The sequence below is a fragment of the Elephas maximus genome, chromosome 19 (genome assembly GCF_024166365.1).
Source record: "Elephas maximus indicus isolate mEleMax1 chromosome 19, mEleMax1 primary haplotype, whole genome shotgun sequence".
NCBI lineage: Eukaryota > Metazoa > Chordata > Mammalia > Proboscidea > Elephantidae > Elephas > Elephas maximus.
The window spans coordinates 69,806,918-69,821,421 of record NC_064837.1 but is presented as its reverse complement, the minus strand read 5'-3'; the positions used below and the strand labels follow the sequence as shown (position 1 = coordinate 69,821,421).

Here is a 14,504-nt window from a genome sequence, read left to right as displayed (position 1 = left end):
GCTCGACGCCGGGGGCGGGGGGGCCCAGGTCCAGAGCCACGGCCCAGGCACTGCCGGATGTTTAGCAAATTTCCCGGCATGTTCTCCCAGAGTGCCAGCAGGTATGATAGAGGTGGTCCCTCCAGGAGGTCCTCTTGGAGGGACTGTGTGCTGGTGCGCCCCACCTTGTCTCCTGGGCTCAGCGGCAGTCCCACCCAATGCCGGCCAGCACCCAGCATCCACCCCGGGTCTTCCAGAGAAAAGGGGCAGATGATGGGGAAGGTCACTGGGCAGATCTCTGGAGAGGACCCACAGGAGGGAACCAAGCCCTCCTTCCCAGTAGCAGCCCCCCAGACGGGGCTACTCTGCCTCCTCAGCAAAGGGACAACGGCTTTTGCTTCTGGCGTCATTCTGCACCCTCCCGCCCGCAGCCCACCTCCCTGGGCCCTCCCGTTCCTGCCTCTGCTGTCGACAGTGCCTCTGCTCACACGTGGACCAAACCGTGTTTGCACACTCATCAAGCTCTCTCTCCCTGTGCCCTGGCCCTCAGTGACGAGGCCTGCAGCAGCGGCCAGCTGGTGGTGGCCAGCCGGGAGAGTCAGTACAAGATCTTCCACTTCCACCATGGTGGCCTGGACAAGCTGGCGGACGTGTTCCAGCAGTGGAAATACTGCACCGAGACGCACCTCAAGGACCAGGTAGCCCCTCGGACAGATGGACGCATGGACGGACGGACGGACGGACAGGTGGACACTGCCCTGGAATGGAGAGTCCTCACCCTCTCCTGCTGGCCACAGGGTCAGGGAGGAAGACATCAGTGGCTGAGACCCTTCCATCCCCTCTTCCCAGGCCCGGGCTGCAGTCTGGATGCCCAAGGGCCCCTGGAACCCAGGGTTGTCGGGGGCTGGCAGAGCAGCAGCTTTGGATCTGAAAAGGGTCCCCAGGACCTTTTGCAAAGTCTCTGCTGGGCACTTGAGAGTCATGTTTTGACAAGGCCTCCTGCCATATTTTGCTCAACCTACACACAAACGTGATAAGAGCTCTTTAATTATCTGTTTTAGATACGGTATGTGCTTATTAGAACGGGGCTGACTTCCACATTCCCTTCCTTCCCACCGAGCCCCCCGTGGCTCGCCCTTATTACAATAGCGTGGCTCTCCCCCCCATCCCCGCCACGGAACAACCTTTGATTTCTGAATGAAATGTCAGCTGCAGTTGTGCCCGGCATCATGACTGCCCCTGCGGAGAGGGCCCGACAGGCCAGCTCCCCGCACAGAACAGCGCACCCTTTGTGTGCCGCCAATCACGTGTAATTTACTGCAGTCCTCCTGGCCAAGGGGAGGCGGACCCCACCAGGCATGAATCCCACTTTTGCGGCCCGGGGTCGGAGTAGGGGGGCGGTGGTCCCAGCAAGGGGAGCCGGGTTTGGAGATGAAGGTATTTTCATTTTAATTACATCCAATTACACTTGCCAGCAAGGCCTTTGCAGGCATTGAGGCCGCTCTTCCCGCCTTTCAGAAGGGGCTTTTCAGCCCTGGGAAAAGCGGTTCCAGCGCCGGCAGCCGCGTGTTCGAGACGCCAATTGTCCCCAGCTGTCCTCCTGTCCAGCAGGTCACCGATGAGAAGACCTGCATGCGGTTCTCCATCCGGCGTCCCAAGCTTCCCTCATCCGAGACCCACCCCGAGGAGAGTGTGTACAAGCGACTGGACGTCACGGCCTGGCTTGGCCACCTCAACGAGCTGGGCCAGGTGGAGGAAGAATACAAGCTTCGCAAGGTAGGGCTGCCTGGCGCCCACCTGGGAGGGCAGGAGCTGGAGGGATGGGGGCGGGGCTGGCTGCCACCTCCCAGTCCACGGGCCACCACCTCGGGAGGTCCTGTTGCCTGGTGTGAGGCACTGTGTGAAGGAACACCCCCTGTAAGCAATCAAAGCCACTGCGTTAAAACAAAATGCTGAGAGAGTTTGGGGGACCCGGTGTCAGCCTGCAATTCCGAGATCAGGGATTAGGGTGCGACGTGAGAACCACACGTTACTCTGAACGCTGCCCCACGGGGGGTTATTGACATTGAAATGAGCCCGGTTTGTGGCACGGATGGGAATGGAGGGCTGGTCCTTTCCCCTTCTAAACATGTGCAAATTGCCGCCATCTGAATCAAGGCATCAGTTGTCAGGAGAGCGAACCAAAGCCACCGCCTCACCGCGACACCCATCTCGGGGGCTTGGGGGTCCTTGAGCGGCCCTGGTTTCTCCCCTCCCCAACCGCTGCGGCTTCCTGCAGGCCATTTTCTTTGGCGGCATTGATATGTCCATCCGGGGGGAGGTCTGGCCCTTCCTGCTGCGCTATTACAGCCACGAGTCCACGTCGGAGGAGCGGGAGGCGCTGCGGGCACGGAAACGAAAGGAATACATGGAGATCCAGCAGAAACGGTAATGCCAGAGCCCAGCTGCCCGCCTGCACGCCCACCCCGAGCCCAGGCCCTCCCCGCTGACCGCAGTGGAAGTGTCATTTGAAAAGTTAATTTGAGGTGCAATTCAGCATTGATAACATGTTTCATGACCCATGGTTTCTTTGGAAAATGGGTCTCCCAGGAACGGGAGTGATGGAGCCAGTGAGTGCAGTCACGACCCCAGCACTTACGCCTCCCGACAACCACGGGTCTTTAGCTCCGACGTCAGGGTGCTAGAATTGTCCTTCATTCCACTGAGCAATGGGGTGGGGGCAGGGCCTACAGGGTCGACCCCAAGTCCTGGAGCTTCCACCTCTGCAGGCTGCGCTCAATTCTCCTCTCGGGAAGTTGTGACCTGTGAAGCCGAGTTAGGGTTGGGAAAGCCTGGGGTACACAGCACCCACCCAAGTCAGGGGACGCTGGGGTGACACCAGCAGCAGCATCCCAGCTCCCATCCAGGGTCTGGAAGGCACAGGGCAGGGCCCATCCCTAGAATGAGTGTGCCAGCTCAGTGAAGCCATGTGCCCGCTCAGTGACACCGTGTGCCTGCTCGCCGTCACCGTGTACCTGCTCGCCAACACCGCGTGCCTGCTTGCCAATGCCGTGTGGCTGCTGACACCGTGTGTCTGCCTGCTGACGCTGTGTGTTTGCTCGCCGACGGCATGTGCCGACTCACTGATGTTGTGACCAGGCCTTGTGCTCCACGCGCAGACTTTCAATGAAGCCCGAAGAGCGCAGAGAGTTCTGGCGCAGCGTGCAGTTCACTGTGGACAAGGATGTGGTTCGCACAGATCGGAGCAACCAGTTCTTCCGAGGGGAGGGCAATCCAAACGTGGAAAGCATGAGGTATGCACCCCTTCCCCGCCCCCCAGCCAGCACGATTCCCCCGGGTAGGCGAGTCACAGGCCAGCGAGTGGTGAGGACCACAGGCAGGTGTGGCACCCATCTGCCCTGACCACCTCCCGATCTGCAAACCTGAGCACCACCTTGCCCCTTGGGGCCTCAGTCTACCCTTCGGGAAGGTGGACAAGCCCAGCTGCAACCTTCTACAGGGGTCATTCTTCCAGGTTCATGTAATTAGTGCCCACAAGCAGCGGCTCATTAACTACTTAATGCTACTAATAGTGCCCCAGGGAACCCTGCAAGCCCTCCCCAGGGTGCTCAGCAAAAGGCCACCCCTCTGCTGGGCACCCACAGACGCCTCTGGCTTGGCTTACACCAGCCGTGAATAAGCCTCCCCAGCTCCCAGTGGGTGGTCCTCCAGCAAGGTTTCCACCCTGAAGCCACAAAGAGCTGGAGGCTGCCGTCTGTGACAGTCTGCTGCAGCCTGGCAAGTAATTGCACAAAAATAGCAGCCCATAAACATGTCCTTGCTAGCCCACCCCTGGTCGCAGGCAGCCGCCCATTAAGGAAATCAGACCCGCATTCCTGCTCACCCTCCTGCTAATTACAGGTCATTACCTTTTGCAGAAGGTCTCTAGAAGCAGTGGTTTACATTTGACTGCTAACTAAAGGTTGGCGGTTTGAACCCATGCAGCGACTCCACAGGAGAAAGCCCTGGCAATCTGCTTCCGTGAAGATCACAGCCAAGGAAGCCCTACGGGGCACGGTTCTGCTCTGTAACACATGGGGTCGTTGTGAGTCAGAACTGACTCCATGGCAATGAACACCTTTTGCAAAGTGAGAGCCGCTTGGTCCAGATCCAAGGTGCGGGCTCAGGAGACAATCCCCAGAGCTGCCCAGCACGAGCCACTTGCCCCAAGATGAAGGCACAGAACAGGGGCCTGGGGAGCCCAGGGCTGTAGCCTGGGGCTCTGCTGGCCAGGGGACGCACCTCCGGAAGACAGCAAGGGTGAGGCATGTCGTGGCCACCCAGCTGACCTCCCTGCTTCCCCCACCCCTGCACCTCCAGAAGGATCCTGCTGAACTACGCGGTGTACAACCCGGCCATTGGCTATTCCCAGGGCATGTCAGACCTGGTGGCGCCCATCCTGGCCGAGGTCCTGGACGAGTCTGACACCTTCTGGTGCTTCGTTGGGCTGATGCAGAACACCATCTTCGTCAGTTCCCCTCGGGACGAGGACATGGAGAAGCAGCTGGTGAGGCTCGGGAATGTGCACATGCATGTGTGCGTGACTGTGTGTGTGTGTGCATGCGTGTAGGTGCATGTACATGTGTGGGTACCCATGCATGTGTGCATGCCTCTGTGTGTGGGTGCATGTGTGTGCATGCATGCGTGTGGAGAGCACCGCAAAGGGGCTCTCACCGCCCTCCTCCTCTGGCTGCAGGGTCTGGGCAGCAATGTGTGGCTTTGCTGGCATGGATGGTGGTCATCAGGAAAGCCAGGTGGGGGTGTGGTGGATGGGATGTGATCGGCTTAGTGCCAGGTGCCCAGGGACAGCCCGGCCTCTCCAGGAGGGATGTGGCTCCTGGGTCAAGGGGCGTGCGCCCACTCCAGGCTGCCCGGCGGGCCCAGAGCTGTGCTGTGCAGGACTCTCCCAGGCTGGCTGCCCCCCCCCCGCCCCCGTGCACCTACATTCCAGCAAGGGCGCAGGGTGAGGAAGGCAGCCTCTGTCACACCTGTCCTGGGCAGGAACAGGTGCTCCCTGCAGAGCACCACGCAGCCAGGGCTCCTGAGTGGGGACAGGACCCAGAGGGCAGTCTCACCGTCCCCCCACCCCAGAGCATGAAGGCACTCCCCTCACAGACCCTGGGAGGTATCAGCCCTGCCTAGACCAGGCACCTCTGAGTGTGGGGAAGCAGGAGAGCTGGGCGGCAGGGCCAGGGAGCCGGCAGGGCCCACATGCTGCCCAGGACCGAGTCCTGGCACCTCTTCTCTGCTTGCGTGACACGTTGAGCACCAAGCACCGGACGCGGTCTCGGCCTCCTGTCAGGGAGAGGGCCTCAGCGGGAGCTGACAGTATAAGGACAGTGAAGCCAGTGCACAAAGCAATGCAGAAATGGTCCCCTAACAGAGCCAGGGAGTGAGGGGGACTCCAGGTGCCATCTGGGAGTGAGGGGCACCCCGGGTGTCGTCTGAGAGTGCGGAATGCCCCAGTGTCATCTGGGGATGAGGGGTGCCCTGGGTGTGGGTGTCATCTGAGACAGGTGAGGGAGCTGGGCCCTGAGTAGCCAGGCCATGTTGGCCCAGGCGGGTCACTTGGGTGAGGGTGGAGCTGAGCAGAGCCCTCAAATGCCAGGGTGAGGAGGGTCCTTTAGACTAATGTGCAGGAGCACTGGAGACGCTGGGTAAGAAAGCAGACAGCACAAGAGGAGAAGGGGGCAGGGAGGCCCCATGGCAGCAGGGGCTGGGGGTGACCCACCTATATGGCCTTGACTCCATGTGAGCCCAGGATGGAGAAACTGACCTGTGCTGATGGGGTCTCAGGGTCAGGATGGGCCCCAGGGTGAATTCCCACAGGGCCTTGCAGCATCCACTGGTGTGTCTCAAGAACAGGACGTGGGTGTGGGGGTCATGGGAGTCCTTGCCCCATGGTGACCCCAAATTGCCACTGTAGCCATGGGTGGACCCTGGGGAGCCGGCTGCTCGCTGCATCATCCTGTGCGTGGGAGGTGGCGTCAGCCATCTGCAGTGGCAGCGGAGGCAGGGCCGGCTCTGACGCAGGTCCCCGATGAGCCCCACAGCACATGACTCATGGCTCCGGGGCCAGGGACACCGTGCTGGAGAAGGATTTTCCAGGGGGGCTGAAGCAGAAGCTGAGCCAGGCGTCTAACCAGGCCTGGCCAGAAAGAGCCTTAGTCTCGTCTGGTTGCACCAGAGGCCATTTGGGCTGGGGTCCTATGGACGGTCACCCACCTTGCCAGGACAGGGCATTAGAAACAGTCCCGGTGCTGGCCGCTGGCTCTGTCCCTCTACTTCTGCTCAGCCCCGCTCCCCTCCTAATGGCTGTTTACGATGCTCCGGGCCATACCACAGCCTCTAGAGCAGTCTTAAATCTGGGATAAACTGGCAGAGATGGGTGTGACCCACAGTCCAGCAGCAGAATGAAAATAGGCCCGGGCAGTCAATGGGCAGGTAGAGACGGCCACCAGCACACATGCTCTTCAGAGCTGGGGGGTGAGGACAGGTGCCCTTCAGGACTGGGGGGTGAGGACAGGTGCCCTTCAGGACTGGGGGGTGAGGACAGGTGCTCTTCAGGGCTGGGTGGTGGTGAGGACAGGTGCCCATCAGGGCTGGGGGGTGAGGACAGGTGCCCTTCAGGTCTGGGGCGGGAGGGACAGGTGCTCTTCAGGGCTGGGGGGTGAGGACAGATGCCCTTCAGGGCTGAGTGGTGGTGAGGACAGGTGCCCTTCAGGGCTAGGGGGTGAGGACAGGTGCCCTTCAGGGCTGGGGGGTGAGGACAGGTGCCCTTCAGGACTGGGGGGTGAGGACAGGTGCACTTCAGGGCTGGGAGGTGAGGACAGGTGCTCTTCAGGGCTGGGTGGTGGTGAGGACAGGTGCCCTTCAGGGCTGGGAGGTGAGGACAGGTGCCCTTCAGGTCTGGGGGAGGAGGGACAGGTGCTCTTCAGGGCTGGGTGGTGGTGAGGACAGGTGCCCATCAGGGCTGGGGGGTGAGGACAGGTGCCCTTCAGGACTGGGGGGCGAGGACAGGTGCACTTCAGGACTGGGGGGTGAGGGCAGGTGCCCTTCAGGGCTGGGGGGCGAGGACAGGTGCACTTCAGGGCTGGGGGGCGAGGACAGGTGCCCTTCAAGGCTGGGGGGTGAGGACAGGTCCCCTTCAGGGCTGGGGGTGGGAGGAAGGCCCAGTATGGTGGGCTATGGGGCAGGGCTGACCGGCCTGGCCTCCCACCAGCTGTACCTGCGGGAGCTGCTGCGGCTGACTCACCTGCGCTTCTATCAGCACCTGGTCTCGCTGGGCGAGGACGGCCTGCAGATGCTCTTCTGCCACCGCTGGCTGCTGCTGTGCTTCAAGCGCGAGTTCCCCGAGGCCGAGGCTCTGCGCATCTGGGAGGCCTGCTGGGCGCACTACCAGGTGAGCGGGGGGCAGAAGTGTGTGCCCTCTTCCCTGGGGTCCGGTCTCCTCCTGCACCTCTCTGGGGTCCCCGTGTCCTCCTAGGATCTCCTCCTGCACCTCTCTGGGGTCCCCGTGTCCTCCTAGGGTCTCCTCCTGCACCTGTCTGGGGTCCCCGTGTCCTCCTAGGGTCTCCTCCTGCACCTGTCTGGGGTCCCCGTGTCCTCCTAGGGTCTCCTCCTGCACCTCCCTGGGGTCCCCGTGTCCTCCTAGGGTCTCCTCCTGCACCTGTCTGGGGTCCCCGTGTCCTCCTAGGGTCTCCTCCTGCACCTCCCTGGGGTCCCCGTGTCCTCCTAGGGTCTCCTTCTGCACCTGTCTGGGGTCCCCGTGTCCTCCTAGGGTCTCCTCCTGCACCTCCCTGGGGTCCCCGTGTCCTCCTAGGGTCTCCTCCTGCACCTGTCTGGGGTCCCCGTGTCCTCCCCGGGGTCCCCGTGTCCTCCCTGGAGTCCCCTCCGGTATCCCCCTGCTCAGTGACTGCCGTGTGGTCCCCTATGGCTGGCTCCAGACCTTGAGATGCGCCTCCCAAGTTGCTGAAATGGATGCAAACTGCCCTCTAACCTTGCTCATCATCAGCTCGGGCCAAGCTCACTGCCTCACAGTGGGTGGATGTGAAAGACTTGGGCAGGGCTGATGCCCTGCCTTGAGGGTGAGCAACAGGGGTCCACCCCAAGGAGCTGGTGCCTTGCCCCCTCCTCCCCAGCCTGCCCTGCCTGGTGGGGCCAGCTTACCCTCTATTGCCTTCTGGCACTTACAGCCCCAGACCCACCCGTGGTCCCCTCCAAGTGACACCGATTCCCACCTGCCACCCCCCCCCCCCAGAGTCCCCTCCAAAAAGTCCCCTGGAGTAGAGCACCAGGCCTGTCATGTGGCCTTAATGCCCAGGTTAGGGACACGCCGGCGATTTTCAGCAATGGGCAAGTCTCTTTGACTGTAGCAGCCTTTGAAGAAAATAGTATTGACTCATCCAGGAGGCGCCTCAACCCTTCCTGCCAGCAGCACCGCTCATGTCCTCCACGAGGCAGCCCCATGGCTTTGACGAGCCCAACCTTTCCGTAAGATGTGAAACACCTGCCAGCATTTCCTGGCCTTCCTGACGTCACGGGAGGATTCTAGCTGTTGAAGGTGAACCAGGAGAAATTCTGAGCTGGTACTGCCGTGGTCGTTGTATCAAATCATCAACTCACACCTGCTGCACTCTCTCCTGGACCCTGGCCAGATGAGTGGGCTCGCTTCCGACCGTCGTGGTTGTTGGGTGTCGTCAAGTCACCTCTGACTCATGGCAGCCCATGTGACAGAGTAGAACTGCCACATAGGGTTTCCTAGGCTGTGATCTTTAAGGGAGCAGATAGCCAGGCCTTTCTCCTGAGGAGCTGCTGGGTGGGTTCGAACTGTCAACCTTTAGGTTAACAGTCGAGCACGTCAGCGTTGTGACAGTGGAATATCAGCGCTAATAAAGGAAGCGGGGGCGGGGAGAGACCAAAACCCCAGATTGTGGAGAAGACGCCGTGTCTGCTCTGCGGGGTGTCACTGTGCATTTTCCAGCAGCCAGGTGGGCACCGTCATGACATGGCGTTTAAGCTGATGCTACGAGTAAACTCTTAGTACCCTGCAACAGACGGGGTCAATTCTCAGGGCTCTTCCCACCCGTACCCTCTCCACTTCCCAGCTTTCATGAACTCTAGCCCACGTTACAGGAGGGAGGCCCACTGGCAGAGCTCTGTGGCTGCCATCTTGTCTGGAGTTCACCAATCAAGTCAATGTTGTCTGGAGACATTGGGTCTCATCCTAACCCAGTAAATGCCAAGCAGGAAATCCCTGAGTCATTGCCTGGGCATCCCGACATGAGAGGTGGGGGGACAGCTGGAAGGATGAAGGGGTAGGGGTGGGTCGATTAGCCAGTTCAATGTTGCCTGGAAGTGAGCCCTGTGGGGAGAAGCAGTGTCACTTTCAGGTGATACTTATAAACATTTCAAGTAACCCCGAGTGAGAAAAGTCTCCATTTTATCCTCATACTATTTGCTAGTTTGCTGATGGAGTAAGCCCCTCGGTGGTGCAAACGGCAAATGTGCTCGGCTGCTAACTGAAAGGTTAGAGGTTTCAGTCCACCCATAGGTACCTTGGAAGAAAAGCCTGGCAGTCTCCTTCTGGAAAATCAGCCATTGAAGACCTCATGGAGCAGAGTTCTATCCTGACACACATGGGATCGCCATGAGTTAGATCGACTTGACAGTGGTGGGGGCTGTGGGCCTTCCCCGTGGCCTGGGAGTAGCCTGGCCCCACCCCACCCTGTTTGGAACATTCTTGCCCTTTCCTCACACCTTCCTCTCCAAGAGGAGCGCCCATCCTGGAACTCCTCAGCGTCTCCTCACCCTAGCCGGAGCTCCAAACCAAAACCAAACCAAACCTACTGCCATCAAGTCGGTTCCAACTCAAACTGATCCTATAGGACAGAATAGAACTGCCCGTAGGGTTTCCAAGGCGGTGACCTTTATGGATGCAGATGGCCACATCTTTCTCCCGCAGAGCAGCTGGTGGGTTCAAACCGCCGACATTTTGGCTAGCTGAGCACTTCAACCACTGCACCACCAGGGCTCCTTGGCCAGAGCTCCAGTAGCTGCAAAAGCATCATTCTGAGCTAGGGCAACACCGTGCCGGACGAGCTGGCGGAAAGCGGCTAGGCAGCCCAGGGCCTCCTGGGTCCCTCCCGGGGGCTCCGTGGGGCATCCCATCTGCTGGCATCGAAGCTCTGAGGGCGGATTGGGGAGTGTGGTTCTGCCTGGTCTGGGCAGTGGACATCCGAGACTAAACACAGACTCCCCATGCTCCAGGAGCGAGCCTGCATCAGAGGCAGCCTGCCCTTGAAGCATCTGCAGGAGAGCACCTCGGTCAGGAGCAGCCTCGCCACCAAGGCACCCCTTACTTGACGTCTTCGATCGGCTTTTGACAGAGGGTTAGAGACAGAGAGGCTATAGGGAGGGCAGTGGTGGTCTTGTCCTCCTCTCTATGAGATCTTCCTCTCCCTTCGTTAGCCACTAAACCAAACCAAACCCAGTGCCATCAACCCCGTTCCGACTCATAGTGAGTTATAACTCAGTGAAAACTGTCCCATCGGGTTTTTCAGGCTGTAAACCTTTATGGAAGCACACCGTCACATCTTCCCCCTCAAAGTGGCTGATGAGTCCGAACCACTGACCTTTTGGTTAGCAGCTGAGTGCTTAACCACAGCATCACCAGGGCTCCTTCGTTAGCCACTGGGGTGGTCAGTTTTATGTGTCAGTGTGGCTAGGTGTTGTTGCCCGGTTGTCTGGTCTCACACTAGTCTAGGTGCTGCTAGGTAAGTACTTAGTAGATGTGGTTATAGTTAGTTGGCCTTAAGTAAAACAAACGACCCTCCGTAACATGGGTGGGCCTCACCCAGTCAGTTGAAGGTTTTTAAGAGGGAAAGCTGAGATTTCCTTAAGAAGGAAGCATTCCGCCCCGAGACTACAATGTAGAAATCCTGCTGCATTTCCAGCCTGTCCTACAAATTTCACTCTCAAGACTGCAGCATCGACTCTTACCCAGATCTCTAGCCTGCTGGCCTGGCCACACGTTTTAAACTTGCCAGCCCCCCCAGGTCACATGAGCCAATTCCTCAGACTAAATCCCTCTGTATAGATGAAGGCAGTGGTGGCTCCGTGGTAGAATCCTCGCCTTCCGTGCAGGAGACCCAGGTTCGATTCGCGGCCAATGCACCTCATGTGCAGCTGCCACCCATCTGTCAGGTGGAGGCTTGTGTGCTGCTAGGATGCTGAACGGGTTTCAGTGGAGCTTCCAACAAGTTTAAGACCAACTAGGAAGAAAGGCCTGGCTATCTCCTTCTGAAAATCAGCCAGTGAAAAACCCTGTGGATCACAATGGTCTGCTGTGTTGTACATGGGGTCACTGTGAGTTGGGGCTGACTCACCAGCAGGTACCAACAACAACGTATGTATCTCCTGTTGGTTCTGTGTCTCTGGAGACCCCTGACTAATGTGGCAACTAACTGTATGGTCAATCGGGGTCGTTCAGTCTGAAGGCAGGAGGACACACAGAAGGGGTAGTGGCTGTGCCAGCAGGTTCTTCCTTGCTGGTGTGTTGCATGGCCCACCAAGCACGTTCTGACCCAGGCTTCCACACAAACCATGTCTCAGAAAACCCATCCCGTTGCCACTGAATCGATTGCAACTCATAGTGACCCTATAGAACAGAGTAGAACTGCCCCTCAGGGGTTCCAAAGAGCGCCTGGTGGATTTGAACTGCCAACCTTTTGCCAGCACCTGTAGCTCTTAACCACTGCGCCTTTACAAATAAGACATCAACGTAAGCGTAGGCCAGTCTTCAGAGAGGAGAGGTTTTCTTTGCCCCAAATCACAAGGTGACCCAAAGAGCTCCCCCAAAGAACCATGGCAGCCAGAGGGTGCCCAGCCTGAGTGTCATCGGGTTCGGTTGTCATTGCCGCCTTTAGGTGCAGGTTCCAACCCTGGCCCCTGTTATGGATTTAATTGTGTCCCTGAAAAGATCTGTTGGAGTCCTACCCCTGGCACCTGCGAGCAGATGTTACCAGTTAACATGAGGTCATACTGGAGTAGGGTGGGCCCTAATCCCATCCAAGCAGAGTCCTATAAAGAAGAGAACAGACATGGGGGGACAGTGGCCTCATGACCCCAGAGTTATGCTGCAGCTGCAAGCCAAGAAGCACCTGCAGCCCCAGATGCTGGGAGAGACGAGGAAGATCTTCCCTAGACCTGCAGAGAGAACACTGCTGCTAGCACCCTGGTCTCAGGCTGCTGGCCTCCAGAACTGAGACAATAAAGTTTTGTTGTTTAAAGCCACCCACTCTGTGGTCGTTTGTTATGGTGGTCCCAAGCACTCATCTGGCCCCATTTGCAGAGGGAGAAACTGAGGACAAGAGAGGCCACATGGGGCCACGACCCGCCCACTCTGGCTCTGAGCCCAGGCCGCCTCTCTCTGGAGCCCTCCCCCTGCACGTAGCTTCCGCCTCCCAAGGCCAGGCTTGGGGCGGGGGCTGACGAACTCATCTCACTCATCTCACGCCCCTTTCCCCCTAGACGGACTACTTCCACCTTTTCATCTGCGTGGCCATTGTGGCCATCTACGGGGACGATGTCATTGACCAGCAGCTGGCCACAGACCAGATGCTTCTGCACTTTGGAAACCTGGCCATGCACATGAACGGGGACCTGGTTCTCCGGAAGGTGAGCGCCCTGCCCCCCTGCCCCACATGGCGGGGGAGAGGGGGAGGGGTGTGCACATGACCTGGGAGCTGGTTCTCTAGAAGGTGAGTGCCCCACCCCCCTCTCCCCACACTGGAGGGGGTGTCCCCACGCGGGAGGGGGGTGCTGTGCACATGACCAGGGAGCTGGTTCTCCGGAAGGTGAGCACCCCGCCCCCCCACAACTTCAAGGGCCCTGCAGGCTTCTCCTCCCCAGGCGCACAGGTCACCCCCCCCCCCCACATACAGGCAAGCCTGGCCTGGCAGTCTTGGCAGCATGAACCTGGCTCTCTTCAGGGGCACCACCCCAACCAGGCCCCCAACCTAAAAAGCACCCCATGCTGGCCCTTGGGGTGAACGAGCTCCCCAGAGTCGATGAACAGACTCACCTAGAGGCTGGGACAGGGAGGGTGGGGGCATCTCACCAAGGTCAGCAGGACAGCGGGGAGGTGTTGGCAAAAGGGGAGGTGTTAGCTCTTGCCGCCACTTCCCAGTCCCCCTCCCTGCCCCTGCTGGGGATGAGGCTTCCTGAGGCTTCCTAAGGCTCCCTGGGGATTCCTACAGAAGAGTTGAGGAGGGGTCCCTGGGGGGTCGGGGGTCGGTGGTACCAGGGTAGGGGCAGGGTGTGGTCCAGCACAGGATGGACCAAAACAGACTGCGCAAGGGTTGAACAGGAAGCCATGGAGCAGAACTGCTCGAGGGCGTCTGGTGGCACAGAGGGCATGGGCGGGGGTCCAGGCAGAGTGGGGTCATGCCAGCTGGGGACAGGCTGGTCCTGGCCAACTTGGGCAGGGGCCCATGCTTCTTTGGGCTGCCCTGCTCATCTCCCAGTGAAGGCCACTTGGGGAGCCTGCTCTGTTTTCAGCCACATGTGAGCTCCAAGGCCCTCGCCTGTGCTGTCTCAGTGGCCTGTGAATCCAGGCTCCCAGCCTGTTGTGCTGGGTGGGATGCAACAGGCAGGCCATCGGCACACAGTGAGCCCTGCAGGTGCTGTATGGCTGGCATCGTATGGCTGGTGTTGCTCCTGTCGCTGCCCCACCGGCTCACAGCCTCTCTCTTTGCAGGCAAGGAGCTTGCTGTACCAGTTCCGCCTCCTACCTCGAGTCCCCTGCAGCCTGCATGACCTGTGCAAGTTGTGTGGGCCAGGTATGTGGGACAGTGGCTACATCCCCGCCGTGGAGTGCTCCGGCCACCACGTGGGCTCAGACGGCTGCCCCTACGGGGGCATGGTGGAGACACCTTCACCTAAGCTCCCCCGAGAAGGCAAGAAGGGCCCGAAGATGCCTCGTGAACCCTTCGTCTTCCGCAGATAGGCTAGGCCTCCCATGCTGGACAAGGGTTGAGGGGGCTCCGGTGGAGGTCCTGGAATGTGTGGGGGGGGAGTGGGGGTAGGCGTGAGGGGACGGGGAAGGTAGGAACGTAAAAAAAATGCATTTGGGACACAGTAAGGGAACTTTTCTGTATTAACTGCAAAACTGGAGTCTGGAAGTGACAGAAGGAAGACCCGCCACCTGCCCAGAGAAAAGGCTGCTCTAGAAACGCTGGAACCAAACACCTGGGCTCACTGTCCAGAAGCAGGAGGTCCGCTCTCTCATTGCCAGCCCTCAATGGGTGTTAGCGTGTCCCAGAATCCTCGACTTCTTTTCCGGCCAATTCTTGAGCCCCCAAATGGCCCTGCCAGGGCAGGAGATGGTCTCGTTCACCCACCAGCACCGAAGGATGCAGGACAGAGCATCCTGTCCAGGCCCAGGGACATTTTCACAAGCCAGACACACCCCTCGCTGGGCCTCA

General features: G+C 59.5%; 1 protein-coding gene across 7 annotated transcripts in view; it reads left to right on the top strand.

The window, feature by feature from the left end:
• The window catches only part of TBC1D16 (TBC1 domain family member 16), a 102,842-nt gene extending 88,759 nt beyond the window's left edge, over positions 1-14,083 (top strand). For 2 of the 7 annotated variants that reach the window (XM_049859122.1, XM_049859123.1), the window contains exons 5-12: positions 530-677; positions 1,588-1,755; positions 2,258-2,406; positions 3,138-3,272; positions 4,339-4,525; positions 7,241-7,420; positions 12,550-12,696; positions 13,778-14,083. In XM_049859122.1, the coding sequence (XP_049715079.1) occupies positions 530-677; positions 1,588-1,755; positions 2,258-2,406; positions 3,138-3,272; positions 4,339-4,525; positions 7,241-7,420; positions 12,550-12,696; positions 13,778-14,026 (1,363 nt within the window). In that variant the 3' untranslated portion in view covers positions 14,027-14,083. Of the gene's footprint in view, positions 1-529; positions 678-1,587; positions 1,756-2,257; positions 2,407-3,137; positions 3,273-4,338; positions 4,526-7,240; positions 7,421-7,930; positions 8,283-8,341; positions 9,318-12,549; positions 12,697-13,777 lie in introns of those variants that run through there. The other 5 variants (XM_049859124.1, XM_049859125.1, XM_049859126.1 and 2 more) reach the window with 5 other exon arrangements.
• The last annotated feature ends 421 nt before the right edge of the window (positions 14,084-14,504 follow it).